General features: G+C 38.8%; 1 protein-coding gene across 9 annotated transcripts in view; it reads right to left on the bottom strand.

Annotated features, from left to right (window-relative positions):
• The window catches only part of CNDP1 (carnosine dipeptidase 1), a 27,667-nt gene extending 13,899 nt beyond the window's left edge, over positions 1 to 13,768 (bottom strand). Inside the window, exons 1-8 of one of the 9 annotated variants that reach the window (XM_026100726.2) lie at positions 13,424 to 13,768; positions 11,023 to 11,098; positions 10,247 to 10,320; positions 9,755 to 9,812; positions 4,554 to 4,660; positions 3,310 to 3,453; positions 2,109 to 2,271; positions 1,101 to 1,189 (exon numbers count right to left, since the gene is read on the bottom strand). In XM_026100726.2, coding sequence (XP_025956511.2) covers positions 1,101 to 1,189; positions 2,109 to 2,271; positions 3,310 to 3,453; positions 4,554 to 4,628 — 471 coding nt within the window. In that variant the 5' untranslated portion in view covers positions 4,629 to 4,660; positions 9,755 to 9,812; positions 10,247 to 10,320; positions 11,023 to 11,098; positions 13,424 to 13,768. Of the gene's footprint in view, positions 1 to 1,100; positions 1,190 to 2,108; positions 2,272 to 3,309; positions 3,878 to 4,462; positions 4,661 to 9,754; positions 9,813 to 10,246; positions 10,624 to 11,022; positions 12,851 to 13,423 lie in introns of those variants that run through there. The other 8 variants (XM_064507129.1, XM_026100728.2, XM_064507131.1 and 5 more) reach the window with 8 other exon arrangements.
• Positions 13,769 to 19,073: the final 5,305 nt, after the last annotated feature.

Genomic DNA, 19,073 nt, shown 5'->3' on the forward strand with positions numbered 1-19,073 from the left:
TCTAAACGATAACATTTTGGGGGTTTTTTGTTTTTGTTTTTGTTTTTTAAATTTGCTTGTTAAAATGCCAGAATAACTACTACTGATTTGATAAATTGAAAAGGCACAGTAAGACAGCTGTGACTGTATCCATTTACAATAGCTAATAAGTAGGCAAATAACTACATGTGCTTGTTTGCAAGTTCATTACTAGCACTTAGGGATGCTGAGATCAAATCAGTATTATTGATGCATGAAAAATATCAGTTTTCCAGCAGGCTGTGAAAGGGCTTTAAAATCAAGACTTAAAGTGCAGTTTATGCCATAACATCACAACAGAGGCATAAAACAATCCAACAAAACACTGTGCAAATTTGCCTGAAGGAAGGTAGCTAACCAAGTTATAAGAATAGACTGCATGTTTGTTTAGCCTTGCAGTGGGGATAAAACTACCCCAAAATTATTAAACATGCAGACTGACTTAAAGACAACTATGCTGGTCATTATAGTAGTTCAGGCAAAAGCTCATTTCTTAGAGACATGCCAATCTAAGGGATTATATTTGTGCTTGGTTAACACACCCATGCCAAGTATTTTCTTTGATAAATCTAATACATTGTTGAAAGAATATGCCATTACATATGAGCATTTTTAGATCCTTATTTTCTTTATACATGCACACAAACTGAAGGTAGCTTGTAGGTAGCCAAGACCAAAGATCAGCCAAATGTAACAGCAGAGATGAGTCTTCATGACCAATCCCTGATTTATGTTGTTTGATTTTAAAAGCTCTCAAGAGAGCAGGGTCTCAAAGGCATTTAATGTACATAGTATATATATTGAATGGTTGCCTTCCCCTTTGTTTTACTCTGCAGGGCAACAACAGCAATACCATATTTACATTGCATACAGCCTATTCAAAATATAAATGCTCAGTACCAGACTGTTCCTGGAGTGGGACCAGCATCCTGGATGTAGCATTAGAAATAAGCTAATATTTCAAAATGCATGCCATCTGTTGGAATTGAGACATATCATCTAACTCACAGGAGGGTAAATAAATTTATTTTATACTATTATATTATACTATGATAATAAAAATATTTCTCTCCAATACCTACTAATTTCAAGGCTTTGAATGTTTCTACTGCATATATCCAAGCTAAGACAGGTCCTTTATTATCTGTTGCTCCACGCCCATAGAGATTTCCTTAAAAAGAAGAGACGAAACTTTTAAGCAATCTTTGAAACTTCTCTTGCCACTTCAATGCAATCAGCAATTCCTATTGCCACAGAAGTCATAGTAGTATGTCAAGTGAAGTGCCAATATAATGAGGATTTCATTGCCTTGTTTTAAATAAGGTGACAGGTGTTTCCCAGTGGCCTAGTACATTCTTTCTTTTTACCTGTGGTACTGTACAAATCTGAGTTCCACTTTTGTTCTTAGAAGCTGTCAGTTCACACCAGACATGCCTGGCATGTCTGACATGTCTTGACACAATATGCAGCTTCTGCACATATCAGTCAGTTCAGGTAACAAGCAGCAAAAACTCAGATAAATATCACAGTAGAAGTACATAGCTCCAAGTCTAGATACGTAACTTTTTAGTGTTTACCTGCACAGCTATATACAGGGATGGATTTCACTGACCTCCATCCACCATTTTTCTTCCTTCAGTGAATGGTGCTTTCTGTGCCCAGCTAATTACAGTGGAGGGATTATTACATTAAGAGAGGCCTCACATTCTTCCCCTGTGAATGCTTCTAATCTGTAGTTAGGAGGGTAGAGGGACTACAGGATTAGGTAGCAAGGACAAAATGCGGGAGGGAGGGCCATGGTCAATTCAACAAACCAACAAGAATTTTAGAGCAGAAATATATTCTCTATTTAATAGTCTGTAAAGCAGCATTAATCTCATGTGGCTCTTCCACACCAGATATTAAGCAATCACTCTGAGGTTTCACTAGTCACAGCATGGTCATCAAGACCTGAGTCTACAGGATTTGTCCCAGAGATTTCCATGAGAGAAGTCATCATGCTTCAGTTAAATATATAGGGAACCTTTTCCCACTCCAAATCTCATTGATGCATTCAAATAATAATACCAAAATTACGATAATATACACACCATTGATTTCAGTCAGTGTGTAAGGGTCAGTTTTCCAGCCATCATCTTTTTTGGCAGGCTGCACGTCCACATGACCATAGAAACATACAGTGGGTTTTTGGGGATCCTTGCCCAGTTCTGCAAGAATGACAGGAGGCAGTGGGAGGTTCTGGCCATCAGGCAACTACAGAAAGTTTTTAAAAAGCAACAAAGCAAAAACAAAGCTTTATAAAAACTTGCAAGTGTTATAAAAAGAACTGAAATTTTCTTTACTTTTACATACTCAGTTGACTCAGATTTGATCAGATCATTGAATTTGACTTTGACTGACTCTAAACTACACAGAGAAATTAAGATCCTCTCCCCACCCAGTCAGCTTCTATAGGGACTTTATGGAGCTCTTCTAAAGTGTTACTTCCACGAACGCAGTCTTTACTGAACTTTTACTTCCCTCGTGAACAAATCTTGATGGGAGAGAAGACAAAGCTGTGTGCTGTAGTGACAAAAGTATACACCATGACATTGAAATAGCCAAAGCCACACAAACTAACTGGGGGTTTGGTCTTGCAACAGACAGATTCCAGGAGGCCTGTAATGACCTCAAATAAAGAAACAAAACAAAGTTTTGTTGGCAGGAGGCAGCAGCAGCTATTTCATACTGTTTTGAAAGCAGGTTAAGACTTTAAACTAATCCTGTAATGTACAACTATGTGGAACACATTTCAGGATTGACCAAGAGAAGCTGGATGTCTAATGAAAGTGAGAAACAAGAATTAGAAGAATGTGTGTACTACATTATATTCACCAATAATAGTATGTTGCAATATTAAAGCACAGCAGCTTCTTGTTCAGGAATCAAAGAAAAACCCAATTTGTGAAATAGTTCTTTCTTAGGCAGAGAAATGCATCTCTGGGCTCTGATCCAACAACAGGTAATCTATCCCTGTTATTATTAACATACTCTGTTGCTACATATTTTGGCAATCAGTTGTATACCAAGTGCATGCTGATGTTTTAATTTTAAATGTATTTATTACAACTAATGAATGACATAACCTTATAATATTAAAGTATTGCTGTACTGACTATGGGACTATTGATAAATTGATATCCAGCTGCCAAAAATATCAGTAAGTCATAGCGTATATATAGCACTGAACATAATAGGTATAACATGAGACTAGAAAATATAATATTTTAAATACAAGAATGATAGAGGCACCTGATGTGACCCCAGGTTTACTGAATTAACAGTGGCTCCCAACACTTTAAGTCTGTTGGCTACTAATGCCATCATTCGTATTACTTCTTTCCTGAGACCTGGTTGAACAGAATCACTTTCCACAGCCACCCATTCCTCAAGGTTCTGTACAGGAAGACAAGAGATATAGTTTAAATAAACCAATAAGTCTAAAACCCAGGAATCTGTTGTTTTGCCTTTGAACACAAGAGGTATCACATTTGAAGATGTTTTTATTTCCAGCCTGTCACAGCAATGACGTGGACTCTGTACCTTTACCTTTCTGGTAAAGGCTTATCAGGACCCTGGATCACCTTACTTGCATCTGAAGTGCCTGCTTCAGAATTGGCCCACAACAAAGCCATCAGCATCTGACTCCTTTATCTGTCCTCTGCAGAGCTTTCTCAAAAAAACCCCTTCCAGAAGCTCCTGCTGCAGTTCTTCTACCTTCCTTGATCACAATATGGCGCCTGTCAAAGCAGGTCAGTTCCTGGGAGCGAAAGCTTCAGGACACAGAAGGGTTCTAGATGGGTTCCTATGGTTCAAGATCCTTATATTGTAAACAGAGAGCATATGCACTGTTAGGTATTCGCACTGTCATGAACGGATCTAAAATCCAGTCTCCAAGGAGTTAGACTGGATCACAACCAATAGTTTGCATTGCAGAAATAGCCTTATATCTGAATTATCTAGCCTTATATCTGAATTATCTAGGCAATCTTCATAAGATTCAGAAGTGCTCATAAGTTTAAAACATAAGCAATATTTACTGGACTAATTACGCCCAATTCCTGTTTCTGCCTTTTCCCGGGAAACTGACAAAAAAGCAGACAAAAACAGCACAGGATTTGACAAGTCTCCTCTCCTCAAGAACAAGCCTATACAAAAAAGAGTTCTGCTGTAAAGCAAGTGAGAGGACGTCATACATGGCCTGCTTCTCCAGTCCAGGCAAGTTTTTGGCTCAGTGAAGCCTCTCTGAGCATACCTGGAGGATGCCCACAGCCCCCTGTCTGTGCAAAGCCCTCTTCCACTTGGAGGGTCCCTGGCACTGACTCTCCCCTCGCAGCCTTGCTTTGCAGCATGAGTGCAGCACTGCTAGCCCATCGGATGCCAGGCCTGGAGCCCCGCTCCTTACCTTAATGGCAAACACTGGTCTGGCAAGTAGAGCACAGGCCTCTCCAACATCAGTTCTGCACTCTAGTCATTTCATGCAATGTAGTTCCTACCTCAACGAGGACATTTTGATGCAGGTCAATGTACTGGAAGATCTCGGTCTCCAACGCTGAAGATGAGGAGGACATCCGTGCCTTAAAGATTAGCACAAGGACTGTATCTGGAAGTTAAAGATAAAATCCAGCATGTTAAAGACAACCTGCAATATACACTTTCTTCAGCAGTAGAAGCCATAGATAGCTGACAAACAACAGCCTATTAAAGTCTCATTTAAGTCCTTCAAGACAGAAAAAAGTATATCTGAAGTGTTTTATCACATACAGCCTGCAACAGATTCATAGTCAAGTTTCTGGAAGAAAAAAGTGGAAAAAAAAGACAAAACAAAGAGTAAACAGCTTTACGTTTTCTGTTTCACGAGTAAATTAGGGGATGCATTTTCTAAAGAAACATCATTGCTTCACAGTTTTCAATGCACAAACTTCAAATCATATGCTCTACCAAGACAGCCACAAGGGAAGACTTGCAAACACCAACCCACACCAGCTGCTCAGAGCACTCATCTTTCTTTTTCTTCATTTCCAGAAGAAAGAAGAAAAATAGATTCAGTAACACACATTCCATGTTTCACGTGGGTAATGGATAACATTCCTGACGCTGGAGAGCATTAGACAATAAATAGTTTTTGCAGTTAAATACGACCAGTGGCAAAACTGAAACATTTGATAAGTACAGAAGTCATTTGGTACTTACAAACCTCTTTGGTATCTTAGTTTTGACTAGATGAATGAAAATCTAAAAACCATAACATTTCAAAAAGCATTTTGCTTCCTTTATGCAGCTTTCTTTCCCCGTTTTCTTAAGGTTGCTGCCATAGTTTCTTGAATCAGTGTTAGCTGAGTAATACTTAGAGGGTGGAGCTAAACTGAGAATAGCTGCTGCATTGGGCTGTGTGACAGGATGGGTTCTGAGGTTAAAAATCACCGATTCTAAAAATATTCTAGACTGGTGATGCAAACCATGCAGCCGTATGTCCATTCATAATACCTTAACTTCGATGCATTGCTAAGATTTTAGCCTATAGTTATAATAAATTTCAATTCCATTTGCTTGACAGAGAAGATGGAAAATCCAAATGTGACTAACAAGAGGAGGAAAATGAAGGGAAGAGTAGGACAGTGGAAATAAGGATTACAGTTATTGCACCGATGGCGTAACCAATCAGATAAGACACTCCAGCACTGAGAGGTGTGATGTGGTCACTGCAATGGACACAGCTACTTTTATTGTATCAGTGTTTAAAACAGGTAAAAAAAAAAAAGTTTTTTTTTCTAGGATAACCATACCCTTTTAACCCAGTTGGAGCATTCAGATGATTGATCTCTTAGACTGTAATTACTCCAAAGAGATTAGATGTTTGATCTTTAAAAAAGAAACTGGAGCCAGTATGTTTCTAACTAAGATAGTGCCAAGCCAGAACTTCTCTAGTGGTTTCACTGTTGACATAAAAGCCTGCAGGACCTGTTTTTAAACAGGAAACTGTTTCTCCCTTTGCTAAAGTATAGTCTTCTGTAAAAATTACAGATCTGTTGGGCAGTAGAGACAAATGGGACAAAACAGCTTTGCAAACGCTTTCTGAAACACTTGCATATGTCACCTGTTTTAGCAACTTATTTAATAACAGATCTTGAAGTTAAAAGACCTATTACGGCTATTCAGAACATTGTCCATTTGAGCTTGAGATTCTGGCAAGATCAAGCATGGGCCCTGCTTTCCAGCCTTTCCCTGTGGGCAGGGTTGTACCCACACTGCCTCTGAGCAGAGACTGCTCTGAAGTAAAGCTTCTTTGAGAAAACTTGTGACACCAGATGTAACATCCAGCAGTTCCTGTTGCCTGTTAACACTGGAAGTGACCAAATGCCAGTTTTGCAGTAAAGTACTGTGGTATTGCAAAGCACAGCTATGGAAATGACTTGTTCATTGAGATGGGAAAAATCCCAGTTTGGGGGAATTTTTAGGATGGAGAGATTAAATGTGGGAATATTACTTAAATGCTAAGACTTGCTAGGGAAGAAAACCTCAAGTGATGATCAAAGCTTCATCTTCTTCTGAAATAGTTTTCTCCTTAAAGTAGTAAACTACCTCCAACAGGTGAAGCTAATCAACCATGCCCTTCAAATATTCGCTTCACCAATCACAGCAGCAGGAATTTGGCCTGAAAAAGGGAACTACTACAGCCAGTTTTGAAGTGAGCATGAAAAGAATCCAGGTTTAGCAAGAAAGAATGGGTGGAGGACAAGGTCTCCAGTTTTAGTAGCGTAGGTCATGTTCATCTTTGGATAGAGCCTTAGCAGGCATAGCTTAACAATACAGGTTTTGAAATCAGCATCCCATACCCAAAATCCCCACTTTGGCTATCTTTTAGCCTTGGACTGTGCAAACAGGTGCAGATACTTGGCCCATCTATCTTACAGAGGGCAGGCACACAGAAGCGCCATCCCACATCCACAAGCAGGACTGCAAAGCAATTTTTGCAAAGCAAAGAGCAGACAAGACCAGGAATCGCAGCCAGCATGGTGCTGTGGTCCCTGATGGGTTCTAGTGACAGAGGTGAGACAAGTGCTTGCAGATGCCCAGGCAGATAAGAGGTTGTTTGAGCCAAGAGCAGTCTTGCAGGTTGTATCCCAGAGACCCCACGCAAAGCTGCAGGTAAAAGCCAAGCACAGAGTCTATATGTTGTTTACTTTTCCTTTTGTTGCCCCTTGCTTTTGGGGGGGGCAACAGCTCTGTTTGCATAGCAGCGCTTTAATCAACTGTTGGGCCCACATGGGAGAGGTTTACATTTGTGCTGGTTTTATTGGGAACACAGTGGCTTCCCTGAGAGCTCAGCCTGGCAGGGAGTAGCTAGTTCCCACGCAGGACCCAACAGGGGCATTTGGGTTGGGGGGGGGGAGATCTCCAAAGCAGCACAAGGCACTGTCCATCCCCCCCAATAATAGGAATAAGCATCACACACTGGTCATTCATCCCAAAGTGGGATAAATTCTAGTTTTACCATGGGCATTGCTGACAGAGATCCCAGCACATGAAGACTTTAATCAGATGTTCATCTAGAGAGAATTTGGGACTTGCACTTAAACCTGCTCATCTCCTCAGCTTTGTGTTTATTGCACTTACTCTCTCTACCTTACCATTTACAAGCATTGATGTGGAAAATATTTGCAGAGATCCCTGTGTCCTCAGTTAACCTTACCAAATACAAAACAGGCATCTCTGGGTTTGGTTACTTACAGAAAAAAATACTTTTGGTGTATATGCCACCTTTGAACAAGGAAGAAACAAATCAGAATATGATTGTCAAGATAACTGAGTTTGTACAATGAATAAGTATCAGTTTCTTCATCATATATGATTTTCCCTCTCTGCTCATAGATACTATTTTGCTGAATCACTCTAAAAAGATGAGTATAGTTGGCAGCTTAGGATGACTTGAAGAAAAGCAATACTTTTAATACTACAAGGACAGAATCACAAAAAGGCTTTCTTATACATGGAGGCTAAAATGATGGTAGTCTTCCCCCTTTTATCTGCCTTACATGCAAATGACCTGGAAAGACATAGACAAGAGATGTCTGCAAGTCACATTTTATTAGTTTTTAGCTGCTTAAGGAAAAAAGTAAGATGTTGTGAAAGACAGACATTCAAACAAGGAAAAAATCCCTAGGAATAAACTAAATGATTAATTCTGTAAGAGTTTCCAAACAGAGGCAGACTTTAATAAAAGCTTGTAGAGGGTCACAAAGATAAAATGCTGCCATAACAAAAATAAACATCAACTGTGACAAAGTTCAGAAAATGAATGCAAGGAGATACTTACTCAGTCCTCCAAAGCAGCAGAGCACACCAAATACTAATAATTCACACAAGAAATTAGATGGCAACCACGTTGTGCTGTACTTCAGGGAGGGAGGGGAGTAGCAGATGGAACTCCATGATAATACACTGCTAATACACAGCCTGTGCTGCTGGAAAGCATTTGGATAGCAACTGAGAAAGCTTACATTTAAAAGAGTCAGTTTAATAAAAGAGTAGAGATTTCAGGCAAGGCTAAAATAGCTGTTGCAGGAAGGGAGAAAAATGCAAGTTAATGGATAAAGCCTGGAAAAGAAAGAAAATTCTTCAGTGTTCAATTTCAAGTATATTTGATTTGGTGTCATTTTAAAGAACAGTTGATGCCTTATGGAAAAATATAATATGACTGTTTTTAGAAGTAACATAGGACAGGCAGTTTCTCTTCCTTCATTCCTTAGGAAGGAGAACATTTTGTCTCACTTCCCTCCTATCTTGTCAAGCACTATTAAAAGAAAAGTTAGTGTTCTTCAGGGCTGATTTAATGAGAATTTTGAGTTGCTTCTTTAACTACAATGAAACTTTGATATAATAGCCACTAAACGTACAAACTTTGGGGAAGCAGCTCCTGAACACATTGCTGCCCCCTCCCCATTTGTGAAGCATATCAAGTGCTTTCCTCCCTGCAATGCAGCATTTTATTAATGAGCACTCGAAAGGAGGGCAGAGCTCGTAGCAGAAGCCATGTCTCCCTGGAGGCCCCACGACACTCCCACACAAGAGCACTACTGCCTCATGCAGAGGCAAACTGAGCTTTCCTTTGCAGCCCCTGAAGGCACTCCTGGCAAGCCTTTGGGAACACACAGCTTCTCCAAAGGACGAATGTCCCCCTAGGAGCGGTTGTGTGGTGTGGTGTGTGAAAATCTTGGCATTAGAAGAAAATACACATGAGGGAGAGAAAAGGAATTTTGCTGGTATGTCTCCAGTCAGTGTTTGACCTCTAATTTTGTCTCCTAAGATGTGGCCAGCATAGCAAGAGAGACCAGGGAATATGGTTCTTATTCTAGCCATCTAAAATGGATAGTATGAAAGCAAATAAACTATCCTGAAAACAGAAAAATATATAAAGACAAAATATGAAATGCATGTGTGTGTTGGTGGGGGACCCAATGAAAACTGAGCATTTTGTAACCAACCCATGCAAAAAGAAAGTCAGCAAGTTACAAGATCGCAAATATAAAGAACGTTTAACATGAAAGAAAGAAAAATGTCTATGGTAGTAGAAGCTCATTTATCAAACAGATATTGGACTGTCCTGAAAATAATATTCCCTCTAAAGAGTCACTGTCAAGGAAGATAACTGGGTTATTTAACTTAGTAACACCATATTCACTGACAAGTGCCCTACCTTCAGGGGCAGCAGGCAATCCAGCCTCAGTCTCCTCTCCAGCTGACTAGGTGAGACCCTGGGAGACAAATTATGATTCTTCATGTGGCAATTTCTCAAACAAAGCCCCAACCATGTGCAACCCCTGCCACTGCAATGGCCAGGAGCTGCAGAGACCCAGATGCATGTAGGGGGACAAGTGTCTGATCAAAAAGCCTGAGCATATGTGAAATGATTAAAAAATGGCATCAAATCTAGTAAGCCATACAACAGCAATGAAAGCGGTGCAGAATGTAAAATCTGGCATTTGCTGACAGATGTAATTTTGAGTGCTGTTTTTCTGCAGTCAGCTCTTGAAGTGTTGCAATATGAGCTGCTCTAAGGGCATTTCACAGAACAGCAGTGAATGGCCTGCACTTCCTGCTCAAGCTGACCCCTTAAAGAATAGAATGAGACTGTTTATTAGCTCTGCTTTGCTATATTACAAATGATATTAAAAAAGAAAGTCCTTACCTCTCTATGCTTGTTTTTCAGTTGCCTTTATGGCTGGTGATGAGACTCTGAACAGGAAAGGTCTGCTTTGCCACCTGTAGAACAAGGACATTTCATCTCTATTCACTGGTATGTTCTATAATTATGAAGGGTTACTTATAAGCTAAAGATTAACTTTTGGGTTACATTTTTAAGCCTGCTTGTCTATCATGTCATAGTCCAAGCAGGATATCCAAATAACTACCACATCAAGTCATAAGAAATTCTCATCTTTCTTCCTCCTTTTCTCTCAGGCCATTTTGTAGAAGTATGTTTCAAGCACCAATCTTAGTATCAGAAAGCACTTGAGTTTTGTTGATAGGTGTTACTTTTTTTTTTTTCCTCCTTTTTTTTTTTTTTTTTTTTTTAGGACTTATAGAAAAATGGTAGCTTTTGTTTGTTGTTTTGAATTGAAAACTGTTAAAGAAAAGTATTAAGTTTCTTTTAAGGAGAAAAAAGTTTATCCTGGTAATATTTCACTCTGACCACAGAAGAAAAATAAGTCACTGTTTACCTAAGCAAACTGTGAGCTTGATTGCTCATTAGTTTGTAATCAGACCAACACTGGTATGAAACAATCCTTCTTGGAGAGACAGCTGCACTTTTTTTTTTTTTTTTTTTTTTTTTTTTTGCTCTTTCCATAGCAAGAAAGGATAATAAACTATGGGAGACAGAGGTGAGGTCTAACCATCTGCACTGGTTCATACAGCCCAGCTACTAATTACTAGGCTAGCATTTTACCAGTGCTTCTTACTCACCCAGATGCCAATAGGTTATTGAAAAGAAGAATCTGCCTCATCTCTTTGGTGTCAATTCTTCTTTACAAGAGGACCTCTGAAATTACAGCACGTTTCTCATTTTAGATGCTTGTGTCTGCATACAAGTTTCGACCCTTAGTGTTCTGTTTGGAGAGAGCAGCTATCCACATGATTAGATTCAGTAAACCTTCTGTATTAACAATTATCAGTTTTAACAGGAAGACCAAAGTCCTGTCTCAGACCAAAGACCTTTTCTTAAGTACTTGTTCTTTGATTAATATATAACTTCATTTGCAAATGAAATGCAAAAGATTGGGGGAAGTGTTTATTTGCATTTAAAACATTTTTCCCTCAAAAATCCTGCCTTCCTTTATCCTACTTTATATCTGATTTGCACTGGAGTTGCTCCTGAATTACAGTAGTAGGAGTGAGATTTGAAATAGGTCTAAATTTAGTCATTTAACTATTTGCAGATTTTTCACTTTGTACTACTGAAAAACTATAATATTGTGAAATGAAAAGAGCGATGATTACTTTATAGCTTATTATTTCATTGCTAATTGCTCATTAGTTTACAGCCTATAACTTGGAGCAAGGTTTAGAGTCCATAGTGTTAGAGATTTATGGATTATCATAAACACTGCAAACATTGTTTAGAAGCCTTTTTAAATGCAGGCAGCTTTATCTCCTTAATAAAAACACTCTTTTGATGGTAGCTTATTAACTGCAAGAAAGCCTAACTTACAAGGAGAGATTAAAGAACTCAGCTGGACTAGGTCAGCTAAGTGCTGAGGTAGACACTTCTTCTCTGGCATACAGTAAGTGTTTAAGCAGAAGGAAATAGATTAACTACAGGAAGAAAAGAACCAAAACAAAGAGATAAAGAAAAGGAACAGTGTCTGTCTCTCAGCCTTCGAAAGCATAAGCTACCCAGGGCAGAGATTGTCTCCTACTTTGTGTTTCTACTACTACTACATTTGGGCAGCAGCCTCACTTGGTTATGAAGCATGGCTAAGAGTAAACTAATTTCAGTGGCACTATAGCAGAACTTAACATGCCTTAATTGTTACCTTCATACTGTAATTACTTAAGATACTTTTAAAAGAAGTTTGAGTGAGAAAGTATGCAAGAAATATGCTGTTATCAGCAGTACTTCATTCATAGGCAGATAATACAGCTTTTCAATTCTACCTGTCCCTCTAAGCAGTAACCTCCAGCTCCAAGTGGCTATGTTTCAATCCTTGAAGGTGTATTTCAGGAGAAGGGGAATGATATTGTAGTGTTGTAATCACAATGGTATGAGGTTATTGTTGTGGCCTACTGTGACTTCTCAATATGATTATTTTTCAGTTTTGTGAAAGTGGTATCATCCCTTGGGAGTATAAATGTGATCTAGAAAGGCCCCTTCACACAAATCCCAAATGTCTCTTGCCCGCAAGGATTTCCATTTCTGTTCCTTGTACAGCAGCAGCAGGCCATTCTAGCTTCTCACTCCTTCCCACTGTGCTCTAATTTGAGGAGTTTCTCAGCAGTCATTGTTTGAGATGGTGCCAGATTTCGGCATCAGTTCAGACTAAGAGTTAAGCAATATTGCCAGCCGCAAAAACTGATCAGACTATGGAACAAGAGCTGCACAGGCAGAGAGGCACCTAAATGTCAATAGTCTCACCTGGGTGTATCTATGGAAAGAGATGAATTTAGAAGAGACACCCTTACACCAGCAAGAGGTCACAGAACGCTTCATGAAGGCCAGTGGCTACAAACTGTCCTCTGTATGAAATGATGCTCAGCACCTTTTTTGAACAGAGCCACAGAAATTCAAGATGATCTGTAAAACAAATCAGTAACACTCACCCTCCTCACCCCCTATTTGGCTAATTCAGCAAGCTCTTTTTGCACAGCTCTCCATGCAAAGATTAAATAAGGCCTGGAGAAGAACAAACAAGTCTCTGGTCCAGTGTTTTTTCCACTACACTCTGCTGAAAGCTGAGAAGACTATTTTTCCAAGAGCAAGACTGTAAATTCATTTTCTGTAATGATTAAGCAAAAGTATTTTCAGATATTAATCACACTGAAGTGATGTCAAGAGGTTACTCTATCTCAATATCCTTCAGAGAGCTTTCTTGAGCCAAGTAATGACAGCATTCCCTTAAGGGTAATTAATACCTACAGGTGAGATTTTTATCCAGATAACTCAGTCATACCCACAGAGCAGTAATACCCAGGCTAGAGTCAGAGACTGGCTTTGAGACAGCAAGGTTAAGCTTATAAGCTTATAGTGCAGTACTCCACACTGCCTCCTCCCAGAAGGAAACTGGGGTGGAAGAAGCCCCAGAGGCAGCACACACAGGTTAACCAGCAAGTCACCCAGCTTCCCCCTCAAAGCACACAGCTGGCATACCAAAAAGTTGGTTCAGCTTGAGACTTCACCAACTTCTGCAGCTTGACTGGTGTTGCAGTAGCAGCTGGAGGAGGGCAGGAGGAACAATCCCAGACAGTCCAACCAAACACAACTTTGAGTGATTTCAGATTTCTCACAAATCCATATCAGCCTGTTGCTGCTTTTGTTTTGCACTTATTTGCCTGACTACATTGTGATTCTTTTGTTATTTCCTGCAAAATACATAGGCAAGAACATACTCAATGGTACAGCTGGGTATGCTTTATCTTGACTCATGACATGCAGTTACATAGAGACTTACCATTGTGAAACACTGAAAACTCAGATGTAGGTTGTTTTTTTTTTTTTTTTTTTTTAACATCTGCATTACCTCTGTCCTTTATTATATCCCTTTATCAGAATACAAAGAAACTTCTTGTTTAACAGTTTTTTTGCATTTCCTGTGCCACAGGTCAATATCCTAGTCTACAGGAAAGCACACAGGGGAAAAAACATTTGTATGTCCCTTTGCTTTCCCAGTACCCCCTTCCCCCATTAATGCTATTGAGGCTAGGAAGTTTTTTGTTGTTTTCATCCTGACATCTATGGGAAAAGGGTTAGAGAAATAGATTTTTGTAGCAAAAGCCTGAAAAGCACACATTACAGCATATACAGCTATAACTTACAATTTAGCACAAGAAAACAGACTGAAGATAATGACATAAAATGTGCTCAGCTTTCCTGTCACATTTAAAAGGGTACAAATATATTTTATAACATCAGCCTTAACATTTTATAATGTCTTCTGCTTGTGCTAAGCCTGCCTTCACTTGTCTGATCATTCACTATTGGGGTAAATGAAAAGTTACTATTAAAAGTACTGCTAGAGGCAGAACATGTCTATTTCTGAAGCAGTAATTAGATGAATTTGCAGGCTGGTAGTGGTTCATATATTACAAGAAATCCCTTTGTTAGCTCTTTGTTAGGTGCTAAAGCTGCTCAAGCAAAAGGTACAAAATACCATTGCCTTCTGCAGCCCAAGGTGCAGCTTTACCTCCTCAATTTTTGTAGGTCCTACATTGTTTCACACCAAACAGCCTCCAGAGCCACCTTGATTTAGAGGCAGACCTGTGTGTTTAGGTAAGTCTCATATCATCTCAGAGTCACTTAAGTCCCAGTGAGCAGTTCATTTAAATAGTCATCCTTACACAGGTATTAGAAAAGCTGGAACATCTGTGTTTTAGGAGGAAAAAGCTATTTCTTTGGCTATGGTCTGGAGTATGATGGACTTAAGGAGACTCTAGGTCCAAGCTGTGCATTTAGTATCTTATATGGGTGATTTCAGGTGAATACCAAGGGATCACAGATTTTTCCAAGGTGTGCAGTATTCCTACTCACATGCAAACATGCCTTTTAATTACATCAGCTGGCAAGGGAGAAAATGCTCTGCCAAGAGATTAGAAAGATAATGCAATGCACACAGCTAAGACCTTTAGGTGAATTCCACAAGAAAGAAGGAAAAAATTGTGTTTGAGAAAAAAGCAGTCTATTTTCAAAGAGCCACATTTTTAGCACAAAAAAGCATCAGCCTGAAGTAGTGTGACTGATTCCTTTTGAATTATCTCAGCATATCATTTTATTGGATATTTTATTTATCCTGTGACCAGTAATTGGGCCTTAAACCAGGTAACAGGCTTACCAGGATCAAGCTCTCAAATTCAGAGCACCATGAAAACATAGGGTTTTCTTTAAACCAGAAGATAAATGGATATTATCCAGGTTACATGTGTCATTTTAAATACTTAAATACTGGGTTGACAGGTTTTTTTGGCATTTAGCGTATTCCTTTAATAAAACATAGGTCATACTTTCCTCCTGCCCAAGTAATTTTGAAAAATCACTGATACTCTGACATTTGATAAATCTGAAAAATGAGTGACAGACCAAGCTTGCAAATTTATGCATCATTAGCCAATATGCTCCAGTCTTACCTGAAGTAACCTGTTGTCCCTAGTCATGGACTACAGGAAAGAGGCTTTTATATTCATTTTGCTATATTTGTTAGTTCTGAGATGTAAAAAAAATTCAGTAGGTGGAAAGCAGCAAGGATGCCAACACATTAATTTACAATCAACACAGGTAAAAAATATTTAGAACAGGTTAACTACAAGCCATTTTTTTGCATTAAATTCTTATCAAAAATGTGTGAAATTAAGATTTATTGCCTTGCTTCTGTTATAAAGAAAGAAGTTTGTAAACAGTTATTTCAGTTTGAAATCACTATCTTTTACTTTTGATTGAGGTACAAACTTAAGGTTTCAGGTCCATAGACCACTCATTTTACCATCCCAAATTCTTACATTCAATAAAACAGACTAATAAGCAATGTAGGAGAATTTTAATTAGTTTGTCCATCAAAAGAATAATCATTCAGACTGAACAGCAAACAGGTGCACATATTTAAACTTATGAACAGATTAATATGCATTTCTGGATGTATTCTATATTGATATATTTTGTATGATATAAATGGATGGAGAGACTCTTCTATTGCAGACTTTGTGCTATGGGAAAAATATAACCTCTTATTCCAGATTCCTTCTTCAATTTTAGTGCTAAGGATAATTATTTTGGGACTCTTCTACATCCTTAAAGACTTCTGGTCTGTTAGTGGCAGCAATTGTCATTAAAACTTTTCTCCATATAAATCAAGTTATTGGAAGGAGCTAGAGGAATATATATTACTGAGGCTCTCAGTTCCCTCTAATGAGGTCAGAGAAGCTGAACTTGTTTTACATTAAGAGATAATGCTAATCAGCTGTTACAGAGCACAGCTTCAAGGTGACTGCTGCATCCCAGTAAATCTGGGTCATATTTGCCCAAAGATAGATGTGGAACTACAAGACATTAAGAAAATGAAATGTAAATCTTTAATATTAAATACTTTATGCTGATAACCTCATTACTTATATCACATAGGAACACTTTCACAGAGGGAGTGGGTAATGTTATACAGCAGTTTTCCATTATTTTTGCAGTGTCTGATGCTCCTGTTTTCCGTGGTTCCTTTCAAGGGTAAAATGGCTCAGATGTATTTGCTACTTTTTAGGGCATTTCTATTTTAAACGAATCAGTGCATGAACTCATCTGCAGTTAACAGCATTTTATTCTCCCATTCCTGAAAAATCCTTTCCTCAGCAAAACTCCTTTTAACTTAAGAAATAAGGACTTCTAGACTGGTCTCTTAATTTACTAAAACTTATCTGTGAGTGCCAGGCAACTCCAAGATGTGGATAAAGCTTCCAAAAATTATATGCAGCTCTAAATTCATAGAAGTTCATGAACAGCCAGATCTCATTAATCATTTCCAGACCACTGCAAAGGAATGTTAGCAGACTAAGGCCTTGGAGCTAATCAATACCAGCTGCCTTATTCTAGGTATGTGTTTATACATTGATTTGTACCTTTTGCATGAAGCCTGTGTACTGTTTCTGAAATCTACTCTTACCTAGTCTACTACTGCTCTCCCCTCCCCTTCTAGTCCATCTGTATTCAAAACTCTTTACTTACATCTGTATATTGAAATCCTACTGCTGGACAATTGGCCATTGGTATCCACAGGTGCTGGAACTCTATATGCAGATGAATTTCCCCATTCTTGATTTGTATTTTCAAATCCACCTGGTCAGAATTAAAACTGCCTTAAAACAAGCATGGACAGCACTGTGCCTCCTTGTATGAAAGTTTTAGGATATGGCTGACAATGCATTGGAGGATATTTCTGGAATATAAATGCAAATTTCAAAGCTGTGTAGAAAAGTTTTTTATTAGTTCTCACTGGTTGACAATTGATTCCTGAAAATTACGACATATAGCCTATATTGCATTTTTAATTTGTTGTGTTTTTATAGCTTTGGACTCAAGTCTTCTAGCTGAGTATTCAATAGATGCAGTAGAACATCCTAGAGAGATAATCCTGATGTTATGGAAATTAGGCTTGTCAGCCACCATAACAGGGCCTGACCCTAGGTTCCCGCATAAAAGTTCAGAGCCAAATCAAAGCAAATTAAATAATTTAATTTTAGTTACATGCATGCAATAATTACAGCTCAAGCTGGGTGCCTCTGAAGAGGGACCCCAACAAAAAAAAAAGCCTGGGCAATTATAGTTTTCTCAACTTCAGTTTCCCACGCCTCACATGGTAGTTAGACCAATAGTAATTTTTAGGTCTGGGGTCTCCTGCTTCTCATAGGAACAATGATGAGATCCAAGGCAAGCTGTTTTTCTCCTTTTTTTTGTGGTCTCTGCTGACAGTTGTACCTTTATTTTTGTTAGGTCTTACTGTTTTCTCTCAAGGTCCTGAGGAGGAGGAGGAGATTCTAAATCATAACAATACTGCCCCAGCAGTGAGCTAAAGCTTTGCTCCTCAAGGTCCTAATGCCCTGCACTGGTCTTATTTCAAAGCCTTGACATCCTCCCTTTCTGAGTGTGAGACAGAGGAATGCAGACTGCTTGTAACTTCCTTATCTTCCCAGCTGGAACCAGCTCTGAGGCCCTTTTCTTACTGGACTAAGTAAAAGTTCATTATTTTATCTAAGTGCAGCCTAAGGCTTCAGCAAATTCAGCTACTCATGCTAAGCAAGTTTTATAGAAGTTGTGCTAAGCAGCTACCTCTAGACAGTTTGCTATTCCTTAACACCTGAAACCATTTCTGAATGAAAGCTTTACTGTCTTTTTTTAAACTGCTGGCATTGCTACAACTGAAAAAGTACATACCAGTAGACTTGCAGAAAAACAGATGTTCTTGTGCCAGAGCTTTTATGGATTGCTAGCCACTCATATAACCAAAGAGATAAAAATTAATGGACAAGAATTTGAGAAACAGGAAGTGTTACCCTTTTTTTCCCCTCTACTTAATGTTAAACTGCTCAGCCAGCTTCCAGAACTGGGAACTATTGCGGTGGTATTTTCAACAGAGTAAAGTTGAGATGAATTGAGGAGGATTACCTACTAGTGTTTCCATTGACCATTTACCATCAATAGAACCAGAGTCTTAATACAAGAAAATACTCAATCCAGTTGATATATACTTATCACAGGTATATTATAAAGCAAGAGCCTGGTCATATTTGTAGGGATTTCCATGACAACTGCTGTGCAGGATTGGCTCCACTAGCATAGATTGGAAAAAAGGGCAGGAGAAGAGCAGCAATGGAGAACAAGGGAGGAAAGGCCAAGAATACTGGGTTCTGGATGTACTAGTAAAAATCCACAAGTCAAGAGAAAAAATTTTAGCATTGAAAAGGCTTCCTGTGTCTTTTTTTGGTGAGGTAATAGGCTCTAACACAAATGGCTAGAAATCAAGCAAAAATTACACTTTAAGTAGGGCCACTCTAAGCTCCAAAATCAAGAAAGACCTCAGATAGAAAGGACTGCAGGGAATGCACAGTTCAGATACCAAAGTCCTGCATGCAGTAACAGAACTGCTTAGTAGTCCCAAGTTCTCATTTAAGGTATAGGTTAAACTGAACACACACTAGCATGAAATACAGATGACATTAACACAGCAAACTGAAGTTGAGAGTGAGGTTCTTACAGCCACAAGAGCTTGAAAAGGGAAAACTAAAACAGGCAAATTTCAGCCATTGCTCACTGAATGCTTTCAATTCCT

This window comes from Dromaius novaehollandiae, chromosome 2 (genome assembly GCF_036370855.1).
Source record: "Dromaius novaehollandiae isolate bDroNov1 chromosome 2, bDroNov1.hap1, whole genome shotgun sequence".
In the NCBI taxonomy this organism is placed as follows: Eukaryota; Metazoa; Chordata; class Aves; order Casuariiformes; family Dromaiidae; genus Dromaius; species Dromaius novaehollandiae.